Source organism: Indicator indicator, chromosome 16 (assembly GCF_027791375.1).
Source record: "Indicator indicator isolate 239-I01 chromosome 16, UM_Iind_1.1, whole genome shotgun sequence".
Taxonomy (NCBI): Eukaryota; Metazoa; Chordata; class Aves; order Piciformes; family Indicatoridae; genus Indicator; species Indicator indicator.
Window position 1 is genome coordinate 7,989,710 of NC_072025.1, and position 27,832 is coordinate 8,017,541.

The 27,832-nt window shown below is 38.9% G+C and overlaps 1 protein-coding gene across 1 annotated transcript in view; it reads left to right on the top strand.

Moving 5' to 3' along the window:
* MYO1E (myosin IE) overlaps positions 1 to 27,832 on the top strand; it is a 58,349-nt gene that overhangs the window by 16,654 nt on the left and 13,863 nt on the right. The window contains exons 9-22 of the mRNA XM_054388153.1: positions 1,749 to 1,881; positions 5,301 to 5,497; positions 6,472 to 6,552; positions 6,918 to 7,004; positions 8,019 to 8,105; positions 9,296 to 9,463; positions 10,230 to 10,315; positions 10,902 to 10,983; positions 11,777 to 11,883; positions 15,772 to 15,870; positions 19,548 to 19,692; positions 22,778 to 22,892; positions 25,781 to 25,950; positions 26,419 to 26,564. Coding sequence (XP_054244128.1) covers positions 1,749 to 1,881; positions 5,301 to 5,497; positions 6,472 to 6,552; positions 6,918 to 7,004; positions 8,019 to 8,105; positions 9,296 to 9,463; positions 10,230 to 10,315; positions 10,902 to 10,983; positions 11,777 to 11,883; positions 15,772 to 15,870; positions 19,548 to 19,692; positions 22,778 to 22,892; positions 25,781 to 25,950; positions 26,419 to 26,564 — 1,703 coding nt within the window. The remainder of the gene's footprint in view (positions 1 to 1,748; positions 1,882 to 5,300; positions 5,498 to 6,471; positions 6,553 to 6,917; positions 7,005 to 8,018; positions 8,106 to 9,295; positions 9,464 to 10,229; positions 10,316 to 10,901; positions 10,984 to 11,776; positions 11,884 to 15,771; positions 15,871 to 19,547; positions 19,693 to 22,777; positions 22,893 to 25,780; positions 25,951 to 26,418; positions 26,565 to 27,832) is intronic.

A 27,832-nucleotide genomic window follows, 5' to 3' on the forward strand; every position in this document is an offset into this window, starting at 1 on the left:
ATTGAATTCTTAGTGGTGGCTGATCTTCCATACCTACTTAAAACAGTGCAACTGAAAGGCTGGAGAGTTGAGTCAAGGGGAACCTGCTGAAGTCTAGCAAGGGCAAGTGTAGAGTCCTGCACCTGGGGAGATACAACTTCATGCACCAATATAGGTTAGTGGTTGGCCTGCTGGAAAGCAGCTCTGTAGGGAAGGACCTGAAAGTTCTCCTGGACAGTTAGTTCACCATGAGCCACGAGTGTGCCCTTGTGGCCAGGAAGACCAATGGTATCCTGAAGTGTGTTAGGAAGAGTATGTCCAGCAGGTAGAATGATCTTCTCCTTTATTCTGCTCTAGTGAGGCCACATTTAGAATATTGTATCCAGTTCTGGCTTCCACAGCTCAAGAGAGATGGGGAACTGCTGGGGAGAGTCCCAAGAGAGGGCTACAAAGATAACTGGAGGATTAGAGCATCTCTATTATGAGGAAAAGCTGAGAGACCTGGGGCTGTTTAGCTTAGAAAATACTGAGAGAGGATCTTATCAATGTTTATAAATACCTAAAGGATGGTGTCAAGAGGATGGGGATGGACTCCTTTCAGTGGTGCCCTGTGATAGGACAAGGGATATCGGGCATTCAGGAAATTCCACCTAAACATAAGTAAAAATTTTTGAGAATGACAGAGCACTGGAACAGGCTGCCTAGAGAGGTGGTGGACTCTCCTTCTCTGGAGACTTTCAAAAACCCACCTGGATGCATTCCTGTGCAGCCTGATCTTGATGAAGCTACTTCAGCACAGGGGTGTTGGGTGAGATGATCTCCAAGGCCTCTTCTGACCCCCACCATTCTATAATTCTATGAAAGGGTAGAAGAAAAGACTTAGAAAGCATAGATCAGGGAACTTTATCGAGTGCTGTTACCGCTTCCTCCCGTGACCTTTATGCAAGGCATATCAGCTTGCTGGTCTCTTATTAGGAACCACAGAATGTTAGGGACTGGAAGGGACCTCCAGAGATTATCGGTTCTAACCCCTCTGCCAAAGCAGGGTCACCTAGGGCTGGCCACATTGGAACTGTCCAGGTTGGCTTTGAAAGACTCCAGAGAAGGAGACTCCATAAATCTCTCTGGGCAGCCCATTATGAGAAATTTACTATTTAAAAGAAACATATTAAAACATTTATTTATTTATATATGTAGCACATCTGAAGGCCTTAAAAAATAGTTACGGTTGCATTCTAGCTAATTTGTTATTCTAGAAAAACAGTCAGCTGAGAAGACATTCTATAGGTTACCATATTCTCTAGGTTCAAAAACTCGTTATGGATTGTTTTCTAATAAGTGGCTGAAATTCATAGCTGCTTTTTAAAGTCATTCAGTACATCTTCACAGTTCTTGGTCTCAGTAGATAAACCGTGTAGAAGGAATTAAATCATTGTGTCTTAAGATCATTGTTTCCCATTTTGCAATGAAATTATTTATTCTTAGTGTGACACTTAAGAGCAGGGGTCTGTTTTTAGGGAGCTTTATTTTTTCCAGACTTTATTTTGTTAACACATCTTCTAAATGTTTCTTTAATTTAAATAATACAAAAAAAACATGGAAGTAGGACATCTGGTATTTTTGAAACTTAAGTGCGAGCTGTAATGAAATTTGGTTGCCTCAAGTATTTGAACTGGTTTGAAAAACTTAGTTTTAATGTCAAAATTTTAAAATAATGTGACTGAACTTCTGTGGAACAGATTCAACTACACTTTTTTTTTTCCTCCCAGCATGCAATGAGTGTGATTGGGATCTTTGCAGAGGAACAGGTGTTGGTGCTGCAGATAGTGGCAGGAATACTGCATTTGGGAAATATCAGCTTCAAGGAGGTTGGCAACTATGCAGGAGTGGAGAGTGAGGAGTGTAAGTACCACTGGAAATTGTTACAGAAGTATCAATGAGCTGAAACCCAGATGGCATAAAGTGAACTGCAGCCTTGAGCTGCTTGTCCAAACACACTGCATCGTTTCTCCTAGTGCAAGGCTGCTGATACAGACTCTCTCCAAAACCAAGAGTACCCAGCCACCTGTTTTGTCTTGTACAGTGCCACTGACTTAATAGGTGTGCAGTGTTGCATTTTGAATTTAAGAAATCCTTTTCCAGCCTTTGAGTATGAAATAGTAGAGGTGGTGTGAAACACTTTCAAGCAAACTTGAGCTGTGCTCCTTTCAATGCAGCAGCATGCATTTGTCAAAACTCCTGTTTGTCATGTGGTTTGGTTCACCTTGTTGCCCTGCGAAAGCAGTTACCAACTTGTGGAGTATCTCTGGTCTTAGGTACACAGTGTACATCTCCCTAAAGGTGTTTGTATATATGTACTTGCATCCATAAGAGATGTCTTGAAAACAGAAATTCAGAACTGAAATGCAGAATTTGCATGCTACAGTTACTTTCCCTGTCTCAAATTTCTCAACCTATACTTTGTTATCATGTGCATCTTCTGTGTAATTCTTTATTATCTCCTTGCCCATCTTTTGTCTTTTGTTTCTGTTCTATATCAGCTAGGCCGACATCAGCAAGATGTTGAAAGATTAATGGGTCTTGAGTTTGAAACACTTGTCACAATTTATACCTTGGATCTAATAGTGATTTTATACCACCGTGATCAGGACAGAGTAGATAAGTGCACCGTAAGCTTACACATCTATGTGCTCTCTAAATTAATTTCTAAATGGTCCTTATCTTTAGGAAAACTGCATTTCTTTAGTTTTAGGTAAGTTAAATATGAATAAAGTATCTTGTGCAGTCAACTTCCCACTCAGCTGTATTAGTACTCTATTGATATTTGTTTTAAAAAAATGGGGAAATTAAAGTTAAAAATTAGTAAATTTTATTTCTTCATTTGAGAGAACAGTAAGTGAACCCAAAGAAAAAAAATTGTGGCATTTTATACATCGAAAGAGAAGTACAGGATTTTGTCCATGCCTTATGATTACAAATGAGTTACCGTGCTTCCATTTAATTCACAGTATGAAGTTTTTCTGTGAAATCAAGACATTTAATAGCCACACAAGATAGATAGAATATGCTGTATCAAAAAGTAACAAACTGAAAAGACATGAGTTGAAAATAAGTTAGCAAATGTGAATGTATTTCTGTGATGAACCATGTACACTATATTTCTCTTGCTGGCTAGGCTATGAATACAGAAGTTGTGTATGATTAATACATGGAAAAAAAAACAAAACCAAAACAAACAGCTGAGAGAATTAATATAGAACATACTCACAAACATACTGTATTTTAAAGAAGCCAGAGAAGAAATAGCATTGTCTAGTAAAATTTCTGCATTATGAAGTTCAATGTTGGGTTCCTTTCTCTTTCCATTAATCCTCACCCAGTTTACTGCTTGGCCTAGCCAAGTAAATTTCTAAACCAAATTGTAAATTTCTAGCCTGAGTAGCCATGAGAGATAACACACAATGAAAGACTACTGGTAAGTCATGCTTTGCATAAGTCTGAAGCAATAAAATGTTTAAGAATTTGATCAATTGTGTTCTTGTTATAACATAGCCAATTGCAGAAAAACATGCAAAGGCCATTCTTCAAAACACCAAAAACTCTAATCACTTACTCTGAGTCAAAATCAAATGTATACAGACTGTTCTTGGCAGACATTTAGACAAATACTTCCTGAAAACTGTGAGTGATTGTTATCTGGTATAGTGCTTGCTTTTGTCCCCACCTACTAACTTATTCTCATTATTTATTCTAAATCTTCTGTGTTGGAAATCATGCTAGATACTACTTGTTTTCTCCTGGATGCAGAAAACAATTTAAACTGCATTTGCAGCGTATTGTAAGATTTATTTTACAATTACTGAAAACCAGTGAAGTGAGTCTAGTAATTTTCAGCTTTTCTTTGCAGATGGTGTTTAAAATTATTTCACAGAACCCCTATTACTCTTTGAGGATCACTTTTTCATTTACATGCATATGCTGCTTTATAGCAATTTGTGGAAGGTAGTAACCAGGGAAAATAATCAGACATCTTTAGAATGGGAAGCTTATATCAAGTCATGAGCAGCTATTCCTCCTTTACAGCATTGTGAAGTAAGGGTTTTTAAGTGGTTCTTACCATTTCACTATTGTCATAAATTCTTATAGTAGTATTGGTTAAATACTTTGGCATCTTTACAGTACCTGTGAGCATAGTTGGTCTATAATTACCTACATTCTTTTCCATAGTAAAGCATATGATACTTGACCTTTTCATGTGCTCTTCAACCTGAGTTCTCAGTGAGTTAGCAGGGATGCTGCCAGTGACTCAACTTTGGTTGGTGTGTGGTAACTTTAGGGTAAGTTACCTTGGGTTGAATTTAATCAGCTTGCTGATGGCAATAAATCATATTTCAGAAAACTGGTGGTTTTAAAAATAATTTTGGATTAATTAAGAGTTTAGTGAAAACATGCTGTGATGTTAGAGATTCGTAAAGCGTGAGCGACTGCTGCCTTAATGATTATTTTACATCCTCTGCATACCAGTAAAGCAGATCCAAAGGCAGTAGAAGATGGAGGAAACACCATTAAAGGATTATGTGGTTCAGCAGAGGTGCAATACCAGCTTCAAGTGCTGCCCTTGGGAACTATTTCCATATGCTTTCAAGGGTTTCTCATTTTCCATTCCTTAAGGTGTGTGACACCTGCAGCTAACATCTGCACCATGTGCTAAGAATGCAAAGAACACTGAACTTGTAGCTGTTTATTGCACAGATGTCTTTCTCTTTTACTTTTAAGCAAGGGAAATCAGAATTTGCAAAGTACTTCTAGAATAAGGGATCAAAAAACCAAAACCAAATAAATGGTAAGGCAACTGAAAAACTTTTTGCATATCCTAACTTAGAAGAAGAAAGGGAAAGAATAGGGGAAAAAAAGGAAGTAGATAGCATATTATTTATTATATTTTAAACATTTACTGTTTACAAAGAATTTTCCATTACTTTTATTTAATATTTGAGCTCTACATTTTATTTCCATCCCCTCCAAGAGAAAGCACATAGTTCTAAACTATGTTTGAAGGATTGAAGAAGGTACAGAAATACCTGACTGTTGTACTTCAAGGTGGTCTATCTTAAATTAAATCCAGGTAAGTGAAGAGTTGAAAATGTCCTTGGGGAGCTTCGGGAAATTTTGAAGACCTAAATTCCTCTTCTCTCTTTTTAAGCTGCATACCCCATGATGTTTATTACTGCTGGTAGTTATCAGAGTCACACTTAATATATCTTTCCATCATTCTGTCTAGTTTTTAACTCCTAATACAACACCACCAATCTTCCTTGCAGTTTTGGCTTTCCCTGCTTTTCTCCTGGGAATTAACCAGGACCGCCTGAAGGAAAAGCTAACCAGCAGACAGATGGACAGCAAGTGGGGAGGCAAATCTGAGTCCATTAATGTAACGCTGAATGTGGAACAAGCCTGCTACACCAGGGATGCACTGGCCAAGGCCCTTCATTCCCGTGTTTTTGACTACTTGGTGGATGTAAGCTGGATTTTCTTGATTCTACTGGAGTATCAAAACAAGTACACTAGGCATGTTCCTTGCAGTGATTTTTTTTTTTTTTTTATTCCTCATTTCTTTCACCCAGTATGGGGTTTTTTGCCTCATCTTTAGCAGCAGTACTGAGCAGTGCAGTGGGAATGTGACCACAGATATCAAATACAAGGCACTGGTTATATGCTTTGAAGAAAATGAGCTCTGCTTTCAACCCTATATTTGCTCAGCTTCCTGCCACTGTCCCGTAGGATATTCTGGCATCTCCTTTCTGTTAGCAGTCTTATGTTCTCCTATGTAGTTCGGTGTCTTCAGATGAGCAGAACTAGAAGGTTGTGGACCCTGCTCTCCTAGCCCACTTTGCAGTGTCCCAATGTTATGGCATTTGAACAAATGGTCAAATTCTGTTCTTCATGCTAAAGTAAACTTTTGTTCAGAATGAGATCCTGGACTAGATCGGTGGAGTAGAAACCTTACTTTTGGCCACAAATGCTGGCTAGATGAAGCAGAAATGTTCTCTGTGGTGGCTCTGCTAGTGTTTCCAGAAGTCTCTCTCATCATATCTCTCTAATTCCTGTGCCTGTACCAGCACTTACATTACAAAGCAGGGGAGTACAGAAATAGGTGAAAAGATTCATAGTACTGTCTGCAAAATGCATTGAATATCTGACTTAATTTTGTAAAGTTTTGTTGGCTCCTTTTCTTTAACTGAGTCAGTTACAACAGTAGTTCCAAAGGCTCACTAACCTGGAAAACAGGATAGCATACTGTTCATTTCCTAGCTGTCAATAACACTTTATTAAAAAGAGAAAGTAAAATACTCTCTTACATTCCTCTGCATTCCATTAAATATGTTCTTTTTGAAGAAGCCCAGTATTTTATATATAGGATTTAAGCATGTGGATGTATATTTTAAATATATAAACTACACTTCATTATACATTTTGTTTCTGTTTTATTAGTCTATTAACAAGGCTATGGAGAAGGACCATCAAGAATATAACATTGGTGTTCTTGATATTTATGGATTTGAAATATTCCAGGTAAGGCAATGCAATACTCAGGTTTTGGCTCATCTGACCTGGGAGAGATTTTTATAGCTTAGATGGGAAAAAATCCAGACCAGAAAAAAAAAAAAAATCTTGTGGCCAGAATAAAGGAAAAAAATCCTAACCAAAACATTGGCGTTGAGTTCTCATTGATAATATCTGACTTAATGCACACAAAGTATTGAAGAAATGAGGTCATTGATCTTAAAAGAAAAGTCTGATATTCCATGGGATATCTATAAGTCACCAACCCATCCATCATTGACAATGTTTCTTTGAAGCTTTTTGCCAGCATAAGAACTAGGAATTACTCTATATAAAGCATGAGACTAATCTTGAAATTGTTTCCTTTTCTGTAGAAAAATGGTTTTGAGCAGTTCTGCATCAACTTTGTTAATGAAAAGCTACAGCAGATTTTTATTGAACTGACACTGAAGGCAGAACAGGTAACCAGACATTTATTATATTTGAATTCATAAGCTATTGCTTTTTTAATTGGTGGAAAAACTAAGGTTTTATCTGCTAACAATAAAATTTGCCTTATTAAGCAAGATAAAAGAAAAACACTTTGTCATTGGCTAACCCTAAAACTGGAAACCACATCAGCTACAGATATTTGTTCTATGGAAGCAAGTCCCTTGTAGTGTGTGCTAATGCAGTCATACGACTCTGCCCAGACAAGCTGCATATTCTGACTCACTGGCAGAAGGGGAAAGCTCCTGCTTGCTTCTGTCCCTCTGCTTTCCTGGGACACAACATGCACTTCCAACAGAAATACTTCTTTTAATTTCATATTATACATATATGAATGAAATTGATTATTGAAAACAAGAAAAAATACTTTGAAAGTATCTGCTGATAGTCTAGCTACAAAGTCTCACTTCACATGAAAGTGAGCTTCTGCATGGGAGGGCAGACAGAATGCAGCTGAGACAGAAGCATTGTGTACAGTATGAGCTCAGGCCTGGCACCAACTTTAGGACAGTGTTTTCAAGAATGCACATACACAATTGCCTTTGTATAGAAGTAACTCATCATTGCAGTTGGGCATACAAATGACCTGCTGAGTGTCTAGCTGACATCATGTATGCAAGTGGGTAGGTCAATCTAATACAATTTTAGTATGATTCCCCCCCACCAGTCAGTTTCTAGGTGTCTTTATGGTTACAGTAATTGTGTACAGAAATAAAAAGTAGACCTGTGTCTCTATTTCATGTGCATTTCTAAATGTGTTGCTTTGAGGGGTCTGATCCTTGATAAGCTTGTCACAATTGTAAGTATAAAAGCAGATTAGGATATGGATGCTTAGGTGCACTGTCAGGATGCTGTAAAAGTCATACCTTTGACAAGTCTTTCTGAACACGAGTAGTGCAGTGTTTGTGTATATGTAGTGCATTGTGAATCTAGTACTACATCCATGGTGTGCAGCACTATTTGCATCTTTCTTTTTATGTAAACAGGAAGAATATGTGCAAGAAGGAATTAGATGGACACCAATAGATTACTTTAACAACAAAATAGTGTGTGACCTTATAGAGAACAAAGTGGTAAGTATTTAGAACAAACAGATGGATAAAACACCAAGAATTTTTTTCTCCAAATTCTTTGGGCAACTGCTTTGACTTCAAGAACATTCATAGGAAAAATGCTGTCATTCAGCCACTGAGTCATACTAAACCTATATATAAATCTTACATAAGATGTCTTTATAAGAGCTCTATGATGTATGTCATGTAAGATATACATTATCTAAGATACCAATCAAAAAGAGAAGCATAAAATCACAATTGATGTGTGACATGATGGAAATAAAAATTTTATTCACCAAAATTTATTATGAACTTCATGACATTTGCTACTGTACATCAGATAAGGCTATGTTCCTAGGAGATGTATTTGTTTGGGGAAGCTACAGTACCAGCTTCCTTTTGAGGGACTGTCACAAATTAAGCTGAAACAAGTGAAGAAGTAGTCTTGGGAGGTTTTGCATATAAAAGAAATTTTGTGTCTTTGTTCCACAGAATATTTTGCATCTTAAAAGCCTTCATGCTCTAAATTGGAGAGGCAACACATGTTTAGTTGTTTTTTTGGAGAGAAGTAGGATTTTTTTTCACCTAGTTCTTTGTCCTCATGTGAAACAATTTTAACAGTAGGTCAAGTACTGTAGTGACTTGCTCTTAAATGCACATCAGATTTTGCCCATCTCCTGTCTGTGTCAGGATAGCTAGGAAGAGGATAGGATTTCTGTTGCAATTTTAGCTATTTACCTCTTCAGTTTGACAAACTACAGCACACTTACCTCAGACATGGGTTTCTTATTTGGTTCAATCAGAAGAACTATTGCTTTGTGAAGGAATTAAAAATGAAAACAAATGTGCAGGGCTGGGGTTTTTTTGTTGTTTTTGAACAGCAGTCATTATTTTCCCCATCGTTTCCCACTATCATTACACAAAGTAGCATTAAACTTCTTGCATGCCTTTCTTTATTGTCCAGAGACTTAAAAGGTAGACATCAGGAGTATCTCGACTGCAAAGTGGTGCATTGTTTCACAGTTAGAGTCCTACTTGTGTACAAATTAATCTGTTGCAGACTTCACTGATGAGGAGCAAATTCTTCTTTCTGAGGTCTAGTGTTTTTGTAGCAACTAATTTACTGTTGGGGGTTAAAACTGGCATCATAATTTTTCCCTCCCCTCACTTCTTGTGCTGTTTCTGATATTCTTTTCCAATGCAATTAGAATCCCCCAGGAATTTTGAGCATTTTAGATGATGTGTGTGCCACAATGCATGCAGTGGGAGAAGGAGCTGACCAAACACTGCTTCAAAAACTCCAGATGCAGATTGGGACTCATGAACATTTCAACAGCTGGAACCAGGGATTTATCATTCATCATTATGCTGGAAAGGTAATGTGGAAAATCATCACTGAATTCTGCATAACTTATTTATAAAGAAAAAGAACAGCAATGAAAGGAAGGGGAAAACCCTGTAGCAGGCTGTTTTAATTTTTCAATAGCCAAATTATCTCAGGAAACAATGTCCTCCTTTCACAGTGTAGGAATCTTGGAGCAAATATGCTCTAACATAAGTCCTTTACATAGGAGAGGTGAGTCTGGGCCTTGCTGCTATCAAATATACTAACCAGAACTTAATAATAAATGTAACAAATGCCCCATTCCTTTTATTAATTATCATTTTAATTGTTGGTTATAGTACCAGTAAGTTTAAAAAGGTGGGATGCAAAAATGATTCCTAGGTGATGACATACCAGTAAAACTGGGAATATAACGTGTAGTTCTGTTCTTTGGGTATGTTTGTCAGATTATTCATGATTTCCTGAAGTTACAGTTAATAACAGTAAATCCTTATTATGTAAAAATTTTTCCTCAATAAAATTCAGTATTAAATTAAACTTGTCATACTGTATTCACATTAGCTCCATGACAGTCTTTTTCACTGAATCTTTTCATTATATGGATGAAATCCCTTTATTTATTGTGAATGAGTTAAATTAATAATACACATAAGGATTAGTGATCATTGTAGTATCCCTTAGTTATACCAGATGAACCAAAAAGATCAGAACAGCTACTGATGAGGACAGAATTAGAATTTTCTTTAATTATTGGGTTCTCAACTTACCACAAACAATCAATTTCCACCTTGGCCCAGGTATCTTATGATATGGATGGATTCTGCGAGAGAAATCGGGATGTTCTTTTCATGGACTTGATTGAACTCATGCAGAGCAGTGATTTGTACGTAAGCAAAACTTGCTTAAAGCTAGGAATAACAGTTTAGATGGATGCAGAGGGCCTGACTTCTCTACTTCACAACTTGTGAACTCATTTGTATAAAAGAGGATATAAAACATCATTGCAGTAGAACGGTATCACTTGCATTGTATTGACCTTCGTTTTCTGCAAATCTGAATAAGGTCCTGCAGTGTCAGAATCAAACACTATAATGGCAGCCATGTGTTTTGGCCTCAAATAAGGCCATCAGTGGTTGGGCATTCTCTTGGAACAGGCACTGTTTTAACTGATGAAGTGACAAGTTTTTTTGATGATGCATTTTAATCAATTGATACTTACTTTTTAAGAAGCCTGCATTTCTTTGAGTCTAAAATTCTGGTATCATGTCTTCCAATGCTCACTAAAATAGCAAGGAATCTCTATGAGGAATGAAGCTCAATGGAAATACTATTCTTAAAATAGGTGTAACTCCACATTACTAGAAATAGCTATTTATATTCTCATCTATCAACTCATACACCATATTCCTTGACAGTCCTGCATTGAATTGTCTTTCTGTGCCAACGCTATTTTATTAATTCTTTCCTAGGCCTTTTATAAAGGCTCTGTTTCCTGAAAATCTTCAAGTGGACAAGAAGGGCCGTCCTACCACTGCGGGCAGTAAAATCAAAGTATGTCTAGCTTTGCTGTGTTGGTATATGCATATATGGACACCTAAATTAAAAGAAAAATCAAGTAGTCTTTTTTTTTCCCTACTGTCCAGTAATTTTAAAGAATAGACATCAGGAGTATCTTGATTGCAAAATGATTTGTTGTTTCAGCTGTTAGAATCATGTTTTGCCTGGCAACACTGTTCATTAAATGTTATGTTCAGCTGCATTCTGCTGCAAATGAGCAGTTGATGGTAGTGATAATAGTACTTGCATGTGCATAATGAATGAGCCCCTTCACTCAGTCACTTAACATCCTACAATTAAGTACAGAGTGGTCTCTTCATAGTGCAGAAATAGAGCAAGACGTGATCCAAAAGCCACTGAAGTCAGCAGAAGTCTTTTTACTGGCCATAACGTGCCTTGTACGTTATGTACAAGGCAGGAAGTGTTAGAAAGCGAGCATCTTTTTGGAGACTGGTAAAATACGTGCTTAGATTATATACTTCCAGACTGTGGAAACTGGTGTTTTTTCAACCTCTTTCCTCATATTTCACCCTGGCAGTCAAGTTCACCTGATGCATTCCTTGTTACTCCATACTTTTATTTAATAGTTTAATAGCGCCTTCTGTTTACTGATAAATTTTTCATAAGGTCATATTATGCAAGGATACTTTGGTTGCTTTGGAGAAAGACCAAAGTCAGCTGAATCCAGTTAAATGAATCATCAGCAGGTAGTTGATAATTTTTAGAATTCTCTCACAGGATTTACTCTGTTCAGCTCAGATTCTATTACTTTCCCTCAATTTTACAGAAACAAGCAAATGACCTTGTTGGCACCCTAATGAAGTGCACACCCCATTACATCCGCTGCATCAAACCAAATGAAACAAAGAAGTCTCGAGATTGGGAAGAAAGCAGGTATGGATAAGCAGAGTATGTGATGAAAATAATGCTACTAATGAAAAAAGAAATAAAAAAACCAACCAACCAACCAAAAAAAACCCCACAAAAAATCATAAATGGGTAATGATATATCATACAGACAAACAGAACTAGATCACACAGAATCACAGAATGTTAGGGGTTGGAAGGGACCTCAAAAGATCATCTAGTCCAATGCCCCTGCCAGAGCAGAACCTTCAGAAATTAAATCTTGCGTGACCTCCCCTCAACTTTGAAGGTAAGCTGTGGTCACTTGGTCTAAATGAGCAGTTTGTATATGCAATTCTTAGCTTTTCTCCTATATGCTTCTGAAATAATCAACAGTTGGGATATGTAAGACTCCATTTTCCATGTAGAATTTGCACACCGAATGCATTGTACATCAATTCTAACTTAGGTTTTATGCTTTGAAAACTGCTTAAGTAGCTGAAAAACCCACAGAATTGTCTGTATCTGCTTCTATGTATCAAACTTAACAAAAAGTCTCTATAGCCAAGAATATGTAAGGTTTTCTTTCTTACTTCTTGATTTCTAAGTTTCATTAACCAGCTCTTTAAAGAGAATCACTAGAATGTCATATTGGGTAGTTACATGGACATTAAATGGAAGTCTAAATCATCAGTTTAGTTTCTTCCATCTATTTTAAGGCATCTTTAACTACATGATAGTTTATAGCATCTTCTTCTTGTCTGAAAAAAGATAGCCTTTTTTGACTGAGGTAGATGATTGGTACAATATGTATACCATGTGAGGTCCTACTATATGGTAACATTTACTATTATATACCAAATAGTTTTGTTATTGGTAAAAGCGCTGGTTATTTTTATCACAATAAAAACACTTGCAAAGTCTGTTAAAAAGCATTCTAGAGCATATCAACCGCACTCCAGAATTCACTTCCTGCCATTTGGCAGAGAGACTAGCATGATTACATGCAGATGTAGAGCACATACAGAAGCCACAACTGGCACTCCACTTTAAGATGTCATTCAGGTCTTGGCTGTAAATGTAGACCCCCTTTCTCTAGCTTTTCCATTCCTGAAAACCCTTCTGTGCAGCACTTAATTTTCCACTGAAACTGGGGACCAAAGGAGGAAAGTAAGTGATCCTGTAAAAAGTGTCTGAAACTTTTTAACTATTAAAAGTTAGTTGAAGGGCTTTTAAAAGCAATCATTTACATACTGGAAAACAGGCCTATTATTGTGGAAGGTGTTGCTAGGAAACTAATGAAACAAACAAAATCTAGTCCAGAGAAGAGGCTAGCTTTCAGGAAACCCCTTTTGGAGCAAAAATGGACAAGATTTCTTCTTGTTTTCCCATAATGAGGATGATATTTGGCAAATGCAGCAGCTACTGATAACAAGTGAAATATAAAGGATTGTGTACTATCAGACTTGAACACAAATGGAAGTAGTTCTTATAATGGCAATATTTTTTCCTGTTTAAAAATTCTAACATTCTCTCGCATTTCAAACTGTGATTCCCTAGATATTATGATAGGACCTCACATAGGGGATACATATGCAGTTAGTGACATGTCTGGGGAAAAGAAATTTATATGCATATGACAACTCAAGCTTAACTTTGTAGTTTTATGATTTGACTGTAAGGAAGCTGTGTTGAAGGAAATACAAAGCATAACTGAGTTTCTGTCATACTTTGCTGAATGTTGGCTTAGAGGGGGTTTTTTGTTTTTCTTCTGTGATCACAGTGTTTTATCATATTCATGCTTCCTTAGTCAATGTGATGGGAGCAGTATATCTAATCTTATTAATAGCGTATTACTAGATGGTGAAAATGTTACTGAAAAAGGAAAAACAATCACAAAGACTGTCAGAGTTCATGCTCACAGAAGCCATGTCACTCCAGCTTTGTACTACTGCTGAATAATTCCAGAATATTTAGCATTGAAACATAGACCTTGTGTGATATCTAAACATTGTATAATATCTTAGCTATTCAAAAAATGAGGGTGTTCTTCCAATATGCTTTTTGTTCAGGTCCTGGCATAGCCGCTTGGACTTGTAGTCAAAATTGCTGCATTAGCTGAATTGCCAGACCCTGACCTGCTTGAGGCTGATGCTTGGAGTGTGCCTTTTCTCAGAAAGAAAAGGAAAACCAGAAAAATGTCTCAAATTCTCTGTTGCTGGACACTAATACTGGCAGGACAGTAAGAAAGTGGGAGTAATCCTGTTGCTCCAGTGCATTATTCCAGATGTGAGCAGGAGGGAAAGCTATAAACAGGAAAATGTATTTTTGTCCACCAACTTTTGTACCAGAATTCTTGGAGGGGGTTTATTCCATGAACACCACAATATTAAAATGTGCAGTATTCTTTATTAGTTAAGAGTGGTAGCTTCATAAGCGCTCTTTAAAAAGGAGAAATAACTGAAGGACTTTTGCCATTTGTAGCATGGGATTTTAAAAGTTTTTTCACTTTATACTATGAGTCATGTGAAAAGAATGTCTTGGTTAAAAAAAAAGAGGAAAAAAATCAATGGGCAATACAGTTCAAATTGAAATTTAGTATTTCAAAATAGCTACAGAAAGAACATTGAACGAAACAAGATTTTTTTCAGGATTTGAAAAATCTTTGGTAAAATTAGAGAAGTGTTGAGCAAAACAAAATTAAATGTCACCTTATACCACATTACAGGCTTTAAAAAAAAAAAGTCTAAAAATGCTCTTTTATATACTGTTTGTTAAACATACAGAACTAAAATAGTAACAGCTCTTGTATTTCTGAGCAAAAGCTGAAGCTTCTAGAATTTGCCCTATAAAAGACCAGTAAGAGAAGCACCTGAACAGCACTTTGCAGAGTTAAAAGCTGACATTGCTGCTTCTAGCTACATAACTTAGATGGAGAAATGAAGGAAATGGAAAGGAAAACAGCAAGAATCATACATTGTGAAGGAGGCTAACTAAAATTCTTCAATTAAATAGTAGACCACAGGATGTGCAAGGAGCATAAAACAGTGTACTACAGCTCCAGAAAGAATAAAAGGTGACAAAAGATAGCTTTTTTCTTTTGTTTTTTTTTTTTCTACTTTGAGATTCATGGGGATACTTGTCCCCTGTTTAGAACCGAAGTGAACATGTTTTGAATGAAGAAACTGTAATGATGTTGGGATAATGGTGTTTCAGTTAATGTGTGCAGCAGAGTCCCGCCACAGCCATTAACACTTTGTGGACTGGCAGTAGCTCAGTCTTTGTATTTAAAGTATGCCATTAACAAGCTTACCAGCATGCTTTGGCCAGTCTTGTGCCTATCTTCAAATCATTTCTCTGCAGCATAGCAAAATTAGGAGGAATGTTAGCTTTTCATGAATATATATGCTTAGCTTTCTTCTTTCTGATTCTTGTGCAATGAAAGTTTTGGCGTCTGGGACTTTTGCCAGCTATCAGATTCGGCCCTTTCTCCAGAACAATGAAAAGAGAGCTACTGTATGCTACTGCTGATACTTGATCTATATGAAAACACAGGTGAAACCTACAATAAAAAAACACAAACCAATCTTCCACTCCCTTGGCTGCCAGTTGTGTAATTGTACAGGGAAGAGTTACTTATCCTTTTATGGATAATAATATTAGTTAACTAATTTATGCATGAATTTCTGAGAATATGAGAAGTTAAACCAGGAAAAAATGCTAAGGTAAACTTGCTAAATGTATTTCAGTAATGTAGGCAACCTGCCTTGAATATTTTTCTACCATGCATGGTAGTGTGCGAGAATAGATTCATATACCTGTGCATGAATTTTAAAAGTCAATAGTCTTTAAACACAATATGGACTTCTAAGAATATAATCCACAAATACGCTAAAATAAAATGGATTGTAAATCTTGCATTGTTTTTGCTCACAGGGTAAAGCATCAAGTGGAATACTTGGGTCTGAAAGAAAACATTCGAGTGAGAAGAGCTGGGTATGCCTACAGGCGGGTTTTCAAGAAGTTTTTGCAGAGGTAGGTGTTATGCTAATTTTGAAGTATTTATTACAGAGTTGTTTCTGTGATGAGGAGAAAAACAAGAAGTTCCAAGTTTCAAAAGCTTTTCCTTTTCCACTTACCCTTTTTCCCCATTTACCTTTCTCAGATTGGAAAATGTCTTAAATCTGGCTTTGTCTTTTTAAAGTCTTTTAATTGTTCATGAAACTTAACCTGAGACCTCGGTTCTTTTTGTAGTACTGTTCAGAGGGCTCCTCAAAGGGAACTTTGAGTTATGAGCTACAGAGCCTAGAATCCCAAGCCTCTAGCTGCTAGTCTTTGTTTAAAATGTTACTGCTGTAGCTCTTCCAACTCTTCCTTTCCTTCATACATGCCTGCCATTCAACCATTTCAGTGTAAAATGTGGCTTTATCTTAAATTGCTCTTTGTATCCTTCCACTGGTGTTCAAACAGCTGGGAAATGGTTACAGCTCAAACCACTTGCAGCTGCTCACTCAGTGGAAGCAAGTCAGTGCTAAGACGAACCTTTTTCAGTGTCTTAGGACCAGCTGTTAAGATGATTAACTAGCTAATGGAATACTCTTACTTAAGAGCAATTTCAAGATTTATGCAGCATTCATCTTCTGTTTTTGTTTTTGGGGTGTTTTTTTTGTTTTTTTTTTTTTTTTTAGAAAATTGAGACATACAGCTAATAAGTGCTCAGATTGAGCACATGACAAATCTGCCTCCATGGGAAATCTGTGTTACATTTGAGAAAATGAAACAGAAAAAAATAATCGGTTGTTGCAAGGAACAGAGTACAACTAATCAGTGCACAAAACAAAGCCACTGATGATGCAGAGAACATTCTAGTCATCTGGTAACAGACAAGCCTAAAATATTTTAAAGTATGAGCTCAGTTTTCATTATGGAACGATTTGAAGATCATAAAGAAAAAGGGATTTAAGCCCAGATGAATACGTTTTTCAGGTTCTATTACTTAACACAGTCTGTTGCTGAGGCAGAATAACAGCTTAATAATGTGTATTAAATCCATCCTCCGCAGTTGCTGAGCTGTGGGTGTTTGTGCAGGTCTAGCAAAAACTGCCTGAGAAGACTGCACAAAGGAAAGCTATGTGGTACCTCTGTAAGGTGGGCAGATTTCTATAGTTCATTTTGTGTAGAGATCCACATGCCACCAAACCCATTGTTTATGGAATTCATCCATTTGTTTCAAATTAGTCATGTTAAATTTGAGATTTTGTTACAAGTAAAACTCTTCCTTGAACCTTTCCATTCACAGTTCCCTAGCATCCAGAACAAGCTCTATTCTGACACCCTGAGTCAGTGTGAGTAGAAGTGGGCTAAGACATGGGATGGACAGGAAATGCATGCTTGTACATTTGTTTTCATTGGGCATTCCTTGGCAGCTCCATGTAAGTGGAGTTTTCTGGGCTGAATAGACTTTTATGTACAAAATTTACGTTTGCATGCAAAAAGGCACAGTCAGTGAGAAGGCCTACGTGTTTCAGAGCATAACCAACCTGAAAGCTGAACTCCATGCTCCCGTATTTAGACACAGGACCTAACTGCTTACTGTGAATTTGTAGTATATTGGTGTCAGTCATGATTTGAAATTGTTTCAGGAGCAATTTAAAACGTGTTTAGTACCTGTGCTGAAATCCTCTGTAAGATTAAATTGCAAACACATGAAAAACCTAGAATACATGAATAGTGAAATGGCCAGTGTATGGGAAGCATGCACGAGTACCTTAGAGGAAAGTGCTATTTATAAACAGCAGTGAACAGCACTAGCATTTTCGTATTAGAAAATTGTGACATTATTCATTGGGGTGTGGTATAGAATAACCTATTTCTTCTGCCCTATAGATGCATCACATGAGTAAAATTTATGAAGTTAATTTGAATTTATGCAAAAGGAGAATTTGAAATCTATTCTTATTTTGTACCTGAGAGCTTTACTTATATTAAAAGCTCTTAAAAAAATCTTCCCCTGTGCCCTCCTTTATAGCTCAGACGTAGGAAAATTTATCACATGCTGAAATACAGTGCCAGGCTCTCTTGTGTGGAAGGTAGCAGTTTCAAATGCCTTCATTAGCATCAGCTCCTTTAAATTCAGACTTGTTTAGACCCACCTATACAACTATATGAATCTGAAAATAGGCTGCTGATTAAATAAAGTGGAAGTTACTAGAAACCTAGCAAAGAGTTGCAAGTTCATCTATTTATCCCATAATATACCAGTAAATTAAATACATAAATGTACATATTGTCTGTAGACAGATTGTGTTTAATATACTTCTGTATTTAAGATAAGAGCTACTTTGTTGCAGGAGCATTGGTTAACTAATAATACATTTGAACACAGCAGCAGCAGACCCTTTGGAATCCTACTGAATTATTCATCACTTAGCTTTCTCTTTTCATACCCTTGCTACTCAGAGGTTTTTGGGGTTTGGGATGTGTTCCTTTTTAATTGTTTGCTATTTTTCTTTTTGCGGTATTGTTATTTAAGTTGCATGACACTGTTTCTGCTTCCTGGCTGGATTACATTTTAGGTATGACAAGAATGAGTAATGAATGTTCCCTTAATGAATTTTTCCTAACAATTCCTTGTGTCATTTTTGAGAACATTTTATTAGGAACTGCTTAAATATTCTTAAGAAACAAGGACTGGGGAATTGCAGCAAACTGAACTCCATACTTTTGTCATTGGTTGAATGGTTTTACTAATAAGCATGACATTTTAAAAAAAAGTTATAAAGAGTAATGGATGTAAAAGAATTCAGGGAGAAATTTGTTACAACATATTTATCTGTTCTCTGGTCCCATTTTCAAAGGAGTCTAAACAGCTGCTGCTCAAGAAGTCACTTACCATAGAGATGCTAAGGCAGTGCTTCTTGGTGGGCAGTGGAACAAGGCAGCTTTGTCTCTCCAGCCGGGCAGTTCCAAAAGCCAAAGTTAGGCCAGAAAAAGTGGTCAGTTTAAAAAGCGTTGCAACCTGGCATCCATTCCAGGCTCAAGGATTAAAGAGAATAACATGTGACAGGAGACTACTTACCTCTTTGTTTCAAAGATGTATTATTTTAGTATTTACCTGTCTCCTTCCTTAGCCCTGTGTAGTCAGATCCCAGTGTTCTCTCTAGGTAGCACCAGCACCATTATATCTTTGCTCTTGTACCAGAGGCACTCTGGGACAAAGACAAGAATGGCTCCTTGCTAAATGCAGACCAGCTGTTGAACAGGTGGTTTAGGAGCATGAGTTGGTCACTTGCTTAGAAACAGAGGCAGCCTTTGTTAGAATAAGACAGGCAGAGAAGGCTTAAATGGAAATAGGACACGTGGTTCAGAGTGAATCTAGGATACCAAGGGTGCAGGTACTTAAATCTGGACCAAAAGTCATTACTAGTAAATAATCCTTGCTGTAGTCTTCAGGAGATGATAGTAAAGCTTTCTATAATTAACTACTGCAGTTGCCAAGTAACTTAGCATCTGGAAACAGTAAACTCCTGGACACTGTTGCCCTCATTGTAGTAGTTTGGTCTTGTAAAACAAGTAACATCTAAATACTGTGCATTTTCTCACACTTCAGGTTCCTCTAAATCCTGCCAAAATTTAGTGCTTCCCCCAGGGTAACACCAAGAGTCGGATGCTATTTCATCCCAGGTTTTAATCTCTTCTCCTTGGTGGTTAAGGTACGCTATTCTGACCAAAGCAACCTGGCCTTCCTGGAAAGGGGAGGAGAAACAAGGAGTTCTCCATCTGCTTCAGTCAGTCAACATGGATCCTGACCAATACCAGCTTGGAAAATCCAAAGTCTTCATCAAAGCTCCAGAGTCTGTAAGTGTGGCAGAACATGAGTTTTTAAATATGAAATTATTTTGCTGAAATAAAAGGCCTGCACACTCAGAGCATTATAGCTGCTGAAGTGGAAGAAACATAAGAATATACAAGTGAAGCTGGGTAGGTCTGTCACAGGTGCCTGGAGTGTACAGGGATTCAGGCAGTTTTATAATGGGTACTATACGTAAGGCCCCTGCGTGATTTTGACACTAATATAAGGAGCATTAAGTGCATCAAAAAGAGGAGATTGAATATGAAGATGCTTGTGTGTCAGGTCGCACTGGGTGACATTTGATCAGAGAATGTCACAGGAAGGAATATCATGGCATTAGAACATATCTGACCATTATCCCAAGAAAACGGGTCTCTTCTCAGTACAAGAACTACTGATGAAAAAAAGAATAACTCCCAGTGGCAGTATGGATATGTTACACATCACTGACTAAATCAGTGTTCCAGAGTGACTGCAACTCGAAAGCCCATTCAAAGAGGCACATAGGGAGACATCATAATGCTGTTTTTATCCCATGCTTGCTAACACACAAAATCTGTTGGCAAAAAGTGTTTTTATGTCAACTTCCAGGGAAGTTAGAATCATAGAAGCAGTCAGGGTTGGAAGGGACCACAAGGATCGTCTAGTTCCAACCCCTCTGCCATGGGCAGGGACACCTCACACTAGATCAGGCTGGCCAGAGCCTCATCCAGCCTGGCCTTAAACACCTCCAGGGAGAGGACCCCAACCACCTCCCTGGACAACCCATTCCAGGGTCTCACCACTCTCATGGTGAAGAACTTCTTCCTCATGTCCAGTCTGAATCTCCCCACTTCCAGCTTTGTTCCATTCCCCTTAGTCCTGTCACTAGCTGAAACCCTAAAAAGTCCCTCCCCAGCTTTCTTGTAGGCCCCCTTCAGATACTGGAAGGTCACAATAAGGTCACCTCAGAGCCTTCTCTTCTCTAGACTGAATAGCCCCAACTCCTTCAGTCTGTCCTCGTAGGAGAGGTGCTCCAGCCCTCTGATCATCCTCGTGGCCCTTCTCTGGACACTTTCCAGCACCTCCAGATCCTTCTTGTAATAGAGGCTCCAGAACTGGACACAGTACTCCAGGTGGGGTCTCACCAGAGCAGAGTAGAGGGGGAGAATCACCTCCCTTGACCTGCTGGCCACACTTCTCCTGATGCAGCCGAGGATTTGGTTGGCTTTCTGGGCTGCAAGTGCACACTGGTGGCTCATGTTGAGCCCCCTCTTCTCAGGGCTGCTCTCAAGCCAGTCACTGCCCAGCCTGTATTTGTGCTTGGGATTGCCCCAACCCAGATGCAGGACCCTGCACTTGGTCTTGTGGAACCTCAGCAGGTTAGCTTGTGCCCACCTCTCCAGTCTGTCAAGGTCCCTCTGGATGGCATCCCTTCCCTCCAGCATGTCTGCTGCACCACACAGCTTGGTGTCATCAGCAAACTTGCTGAGGGTGCACTCAATGCCACTGTCCATGTCACCAACAAAGACGTTGAACAAGACTAGTCCCAGCGCTGATCCCTGAGTTGCTGATTCGTATCTCTTAGTGTCCAAGACAATCATCTCTCACATGACTAAGTACTAGCTAAGGTTATATTACTTCAGAGAAACATATTTCAGATGGTCAATGAAAATATTTCTTTTTACCAAAGAGCATCTGTTGTGGTTGATCAGAGGAGTATGAGGGGAGGCTTTAAAATATGTATTTTAGGAAAAGAACATGTGTGCAGTGTTTTTATTTTATACCTTATGAGCCATACTTTAACTCACTGTCTTCACTGAACTTCCTCAGTTGCAGGTGCTAGATTATTTTTCATTGAGATTTTGCACTTAGCATTATTGTTAGAGAAATTAGTGGTGAGTGTTCATGAAAGACAACATTAATATTAATATCTACATTAATATCTAACCTCAATTGCAAAAGGGTTTGGTTATGGCTTGGTTGAGGATTTTTTTGCATCAGGAGCGCTCACGTGCTGAAACCCCACCTAGTGCTTGTGTGTTGTGAAGATTACTTTTTTTTTTAGTAATTTTGCTGTAGATGGAGAGTTGCCAACCATGAAATAAGGGTTTATGGGTGGCAGAAAAGAGGCTTCATTGTTTACGTTTCCATCAAACACCTGAATAAATAACTCTGTGCAAGGGCAAGTGAGCAGAAATGGCTTGCACTGGATCAAGTTTCCTTTTTAAAGATCAATGGAATGACATTGTTTTTCCAGATTTGCATGGTTTAGGGCAGCAAATTAAGATAGGATCCTAAAGCCCAGGTTGGCTTCCTGATATACCTGCTTTTACTAGCATTATCTCTTTTGAAAGCTAGAAAAGTCCTTACAAATATTTAACACACAAGAGGGAAGTAAGAAGTAATAGTCATGTCAATGGGCTGGTTTAGTACTGTAATTGTTATCCAAATACTTGCGCTGCATCCTTCAATAATTGTGAAGTTGTTCTGATGCATTAAATGTAGAGATTTTAGTGGGGCCTGGGAAATTCTCAAAAAAATTCTCATTTCCATTTTGATAAATCAGGATTTTCTCTTGAATTCTGACAGCATTTTAAACCCCAAAATGTTACTATGTCATACTGAAGTATGAGATCATAGCTGTAAATCCTGCAGCCAGATGACAAACTTTACTGCTGGGAGAGAATTGAGCCAAGGGGCACAAGTGTATGAAACTCAAAGTTGCATATTACACATTGCACAGATCCCGATAGGCTTGGTAGCATTCTGACAATAGCAATAGAGATTTTGGAGAATGTGAATATGGAGGCCGGATGGACACTCAGTGGAGAACCCTGAGTTGCACTGGCAGGGTATTTCAGAGAGAATCCATATTCCTAGAGTATTCACTGGATATCAAGATTAATGGGTAAATTGATAAGAGCCATAACACTCAAGTGTCAGAGACTTCCACCAGAAAATGTTAACCTTAACATTCAGATGTCAGGTCCCATACTTGTGGAGGCACGAACTTGGATCTAGAGTAAAATGTACTGGAAAGTAAACCATAGCTTTTTCTTCAACTTTCAATGTAAAATGTTTGACCCACTCATTTGTCTCTTTGTACAGCTATTTTTATTAGAAGAGATGAGAGAACGGAAGTATGATGGATATGCCAGGGCCATCCAGAAGGCCTGGAGGAAGTATGTGGCCAGGAGAAAATATGTACAGATGAGAGAAGAAGGTAGGTTGTAATTTCTGATGACTGGTATTTCACACATGGTTTCAGCAACAGAAAGAGTTCTACAAGAGATAAAGAAAATATAGAGCAAACCACTGCATTACAGATGACTATCTAGCAGTGACTGAAAATTGTTGCAACTTTAAGGTACCACTCATGAGGTTGGCTACTTTGTGTGCCTGCATTTCCTGGGCTACCCACAGTTTGCTCTCAAAGCCAAGCCAGACTGGATAGGACAGGGATCAGAGGTGTTTCGGGGGAAATGAAAAAGGAAGTGTTTCCTGCAGTTACACAGAACCTACATTGTCTGTAGTTCATACAAATCAATCCAGGGACTGTGTTGTTTAGTTGCATGTGGGACCTGGGTAATGTCAATGAACAATATTCTGGATTCTCAGGGATAACCTTCGATGCAGTGACCATGATGCAATAGAATTTAAGATCCTCAGGGCAACTAGGAGGGTACATCCCAGGATTACAATCCTGGATTTTAGGCATGAAGACTTTGATCACTTCAGGGATCTGCTGGCCAAAGTACTGTGGGACAAAGCCCTAGAGGGAAGAGGTCCCCAGGACAGCTGGTCAGTATTCAAGGATCAGCTTCTCCATGCCCAGGAGCAAAATATCCCCACAAAGAGGAAAGCAGGAAGGAGTGCTAGAAGACCTGCCTGGCTGAGCTCCTGGACATGCTGTCACACAGAAAAAAACTCTACAAGGACTGGAAGAAAGGACAGCCAGAATGGGGGGTATATAAGGAAGCTGCCCAAGCAGTAAGAAACCTGGTTAGAAAAGCTAAAGCTCAGTTAGAATTAAATCTAGCCAGGGAGATCAAGGGGAACAGTAAAAATTTCTATAGGTATATTAATGGTAAAAAGAAGACTAGGGAAGGTGTGGGTTCCCTCAGAAAGGAAACAGGGGAGATGAAAGTGACATGGAGAAGACTGGGGTTCTCAATGACTTCTTTGCCTCAGTCTTTACTGGCAAAGGCTCCAACTGCACTCCTGGGATAACGGGAGATAATGGCAGGGATTGGAAGAAGGAACTGCCCATTGAGTGAAGATCAGGTTTGTGATCATCTGAAGAACTTAGAAGTGTTGTAGTCTATGGGACCCAATGAGATAGACCCACAGGTGCTGAGGGAACTGGCGAATGAGGTTGCTAAACCACTTTCTCTTATATTCCAAAAGTCATGGCAGTCTGGTGAAGTCCCCACTGACCTGGAAAAAGGGAAACATAACTCCCATTTTCAAAAAGAGACAGAAAGCTGACCCAGGGAATTATAGGCCCGCCACTCTCACCTCTGTGCCCGGTAAGAGCAGGGAGCAGATTCTCCTGGAGGCACTGCTGAGACAGAATAGTGAAGAGCTGAGTGGGTACAATCACAGCTTCACCAAGGGCAAATCCTGCCTGACAAACCTGGTGGCCTTCTATGACAAGGTCACAACATTAATAGATGAAGGCTGAGCAACTCATGCCATTTACCTGGACCTGAGCAAAGCCTTGGACACTGTCCCACACCACATCCTGGTCTCCAAGCTGGTGCAGTCTGGGTTTGCTGGACCATTCAGGGGATAAAGAACTGGTTTGATGGCCCCACCCAAAGAATGGCTGTCAATGGGTCCACGTGCCAGTGGAGGCCTGTGACAAATGGAGTCCCTCAGGGATCAGTGCTGGGACCAGTTTTGTTCAACATTGTTGGCAATGTGGACAGTGGCATTGAGTCCACCCTCAGCAAGTTTGCTGATGACACCAAGCTGTGTGGTGCAGCAGACAGGCTGGAGGGAAGGGATGCCATCCAGAGGGACCTTGACAGGCTGGAGAGGTGGGCACAAGCCAACCTCATGAGGTTCAACAAGACAAAGTGCAGGGTCCTGCATCTGGGTTGGGGCAATCCCAAGCACCGATATAGGCTGGGCAGTGACTGGCTTGAGAGCAGCCCTGAGGAGAGGGACTTGGGGTTGGTGGTAGACAAGAAGCTCAACATGAGCCACCAGTGTGCACTTGCAGCCCAGAAAGCCAACCAGATCCTGGGCTGCATCAGGAGAATTATGGCCAGCAGGTCGAGGGAGGTGATCCTCCCCCTCTACTCCACTCTGATGAGACCCCACCTGGAGTACTGCATCCAGTTCTGGAGTCCCTATTACAAGAAGGATATGGGTGTGTGGGAAGGTGTCCAGAAAAGGGCCACGAGGACAATCAGAGGGCTGGAGCACCTCTCCTGTGAGGATAGACTGAAAGAGTTGGGGCTCTTCAGTCTGGAGAAGAGAAGGCTCTGAGGTGACATTATTGTGGCCTTCCATTATCTGAAGGGGGCCTACCAGAAAGCTGGAGAGGGACTTTTTAGGATGTCAGCTAGTGACAGGACTAGGGGGAATGGAGGAAAACTAGAAGTGGGTAGATTCAGATTGGATGTTAGGAAGAAGTTTTACACCATGAGGGTGGTGAGATGCTGGAACAGGTTGCCCAGGGAGGTGGTAGAAGCCCCATCCCTGGAGGTTTTTAAGGACAGGATGGATGTGGTTCTGGGCAACCTGATCTAGTGTGAGGTGTCCCTGCCCATGGCAGGGGGGTTGGAACTAGGTAATCCTTGTGGTCCCTTCCAATCTTAACAATTGTTTGATTCTAAGTTAATATTTAATTTCCAATGAGATATTCCCTAGTTCTGAAAGTGCTCCTGATTAATCAGATCTGCTTAGCATTAGGAATGGATGTAATAAACAAATGGAGCCTTATATAAAGGATTAGGAACAGTGCTTTGCTGTTTTTTTCCATATTACAAATAATTTTATCTGTAATTCCCAAAAAGTTCTGCTTGAAACAGCTCTTTCAGATCATAATTTAGAAAATTGAGTAAATACTTTTATTTGATGTTTTTTTTTTTTATATTTAAGCATCAGATCTGTTGCTGAACAAGAAAGAGAGAAGGCGTAACAGCATTAACAGGAATTTCGTGGGAGATTACATAGGCATGGAGGACCATCCAGAGCTACGTCAGTTTGTGGGCAAACGTGAGAAGATTGATTTTGCAGACACTGTAACTAAATATGACAGGCGGTTTAAGGTAGGTTTAAGAGCAACATCCACTAATGATTAGTTCTGCTAGGCAGTTACAGATGTCTCCACCATCCATTAACAGAAACTCTATCATGTTAGTGTCATACCAGCTTGAAATTAAAGTGTCTTTGACTTAAAACACATAGGGAAGGAGTTACACCCTTGTGATTGGAACACTGCCATTATCAAACCTCTTGTCCTATAATGAAGCCTTTACAGGAGGACTTGCTGGGCAGAAAAATACATTAGGAAATGGGAAACAAAATTGCTTTCCTGTCCTGTGCAATCTGACTCCATAGTCATGTTATTTATCACATCAGTTTGTGGTTTGGTTTTTTTTTTTTTTTTCACTTCAAAGACTAGCAGTATTGTCCCAAATCATAGTATATTATATATGTTTGGAACAGCATCACAAGACAAGTGCATTGATGTCTCACAAGACAAGTGCATTGATATCCACAATTTTGTGTTTCAGAGCGTGAAGCGAGATCTTGTCCTCACTCCAAAATGCGTATACCTGATTGGGCGTGAGAAGATAAAGCAGGGTCCAGAGAAGGGCCATGTGAAGGAAGTTTTAAAGCGAAGGATGGAAGTGGAGAGAATTCTTTCTGTTTCTCTAAGGTCAGTACCTAGAAAATACCGTTCTGTTACAGTAATAACAGCTTTTGTTTGTAGGCAGTACACAAACATTTTCTGGCTAGTTTTTGAAATGTTTTGCTTACACTGGGTCCCACCTATCTGGTGAGTCCCCCAAAATGTATTCTGTGAAGCTTATATTCACCATGTACAAACATATTCCAGTAAGTTTTGGCTCAAGCTTCATATCACAGAAATAATTCTTACTTATGAAAGTACACCTTGTGTACACTGTCTGCCAGAATTGTCTGCTCTCAGTACCTTTTCAAAACATGTGGCTTATTTATCATATAGCTTTATAACAAAAGCTGCAACTAAATAACTGTAGTAGATCCAGGTTAAAGATGAGAGTGGAACCTTTTTAGTAAGTACTCCAAGTTGGGACTTTGAGCTGTGCAAGCCTTGAACAGATTGCAGACAGATGCTTAAATAGGGCTGGTAGCATTCCACAGACACAGTCACATTGAGTCAGCTAAAAGAAAGGCTGCCTGCCAAGTTAGTGAAAGCTGTTACACTCCTCACATGTAAATAACAGTTCCACAGAACCTTCTGAAGCAAAACACAGTGTACTTAGCTCACAGGAAATACACGTTACGTTATGTCTAATAATGCTTTGAACTTTGCTTATGTATTTTATTTTATTGTAAAAAACATTGGATAGATTCAGAACTACAGGACATCAAACTGTCCAGCTATTCCTCCAAACCCAAATCCTAAAAAACATATGATAACAGGGAAAAGCCCTCTTGGCCCCATGTTAGTATGGCCTGAGTCAAAATGGGTCTTAATCCAAGGGATCTCTTAACTCTCTGAAGTGGCTTAGTAGACATACAACACTCTGGCTGCAGGGGCTGTAAAAGTTACTGCTTCTTTCAAATCTGAAACAAGAGTTAGCACACACAAATAAAACCCTACCACCAAAACCCCCTAAAGAGGATTCCAGATACCAGGCTCAAAGCAAAAATTGTATTTGCTCTAACTTGCATTCTCTCATGTGCTTTCAGAACTCCAGTTTATCATCTCTATAGTTTAAATTTTTCATACCTCTAAGATAATTGAATTCTGACTGGTTTAGAAGTGAATCTCAAACCTTTGTACTGGAAGAAAATAATTACAATAACATTCTCCACAAGTTTATCCAGAATGGATTTAGTTCTATTTTGTATTGCAGCCTCAAAGTTTCAATTCTTACTTGAACTTATTTTTCATGTAATACTAAATTTAAACTAAATCAATACAAAATGAAATTTATT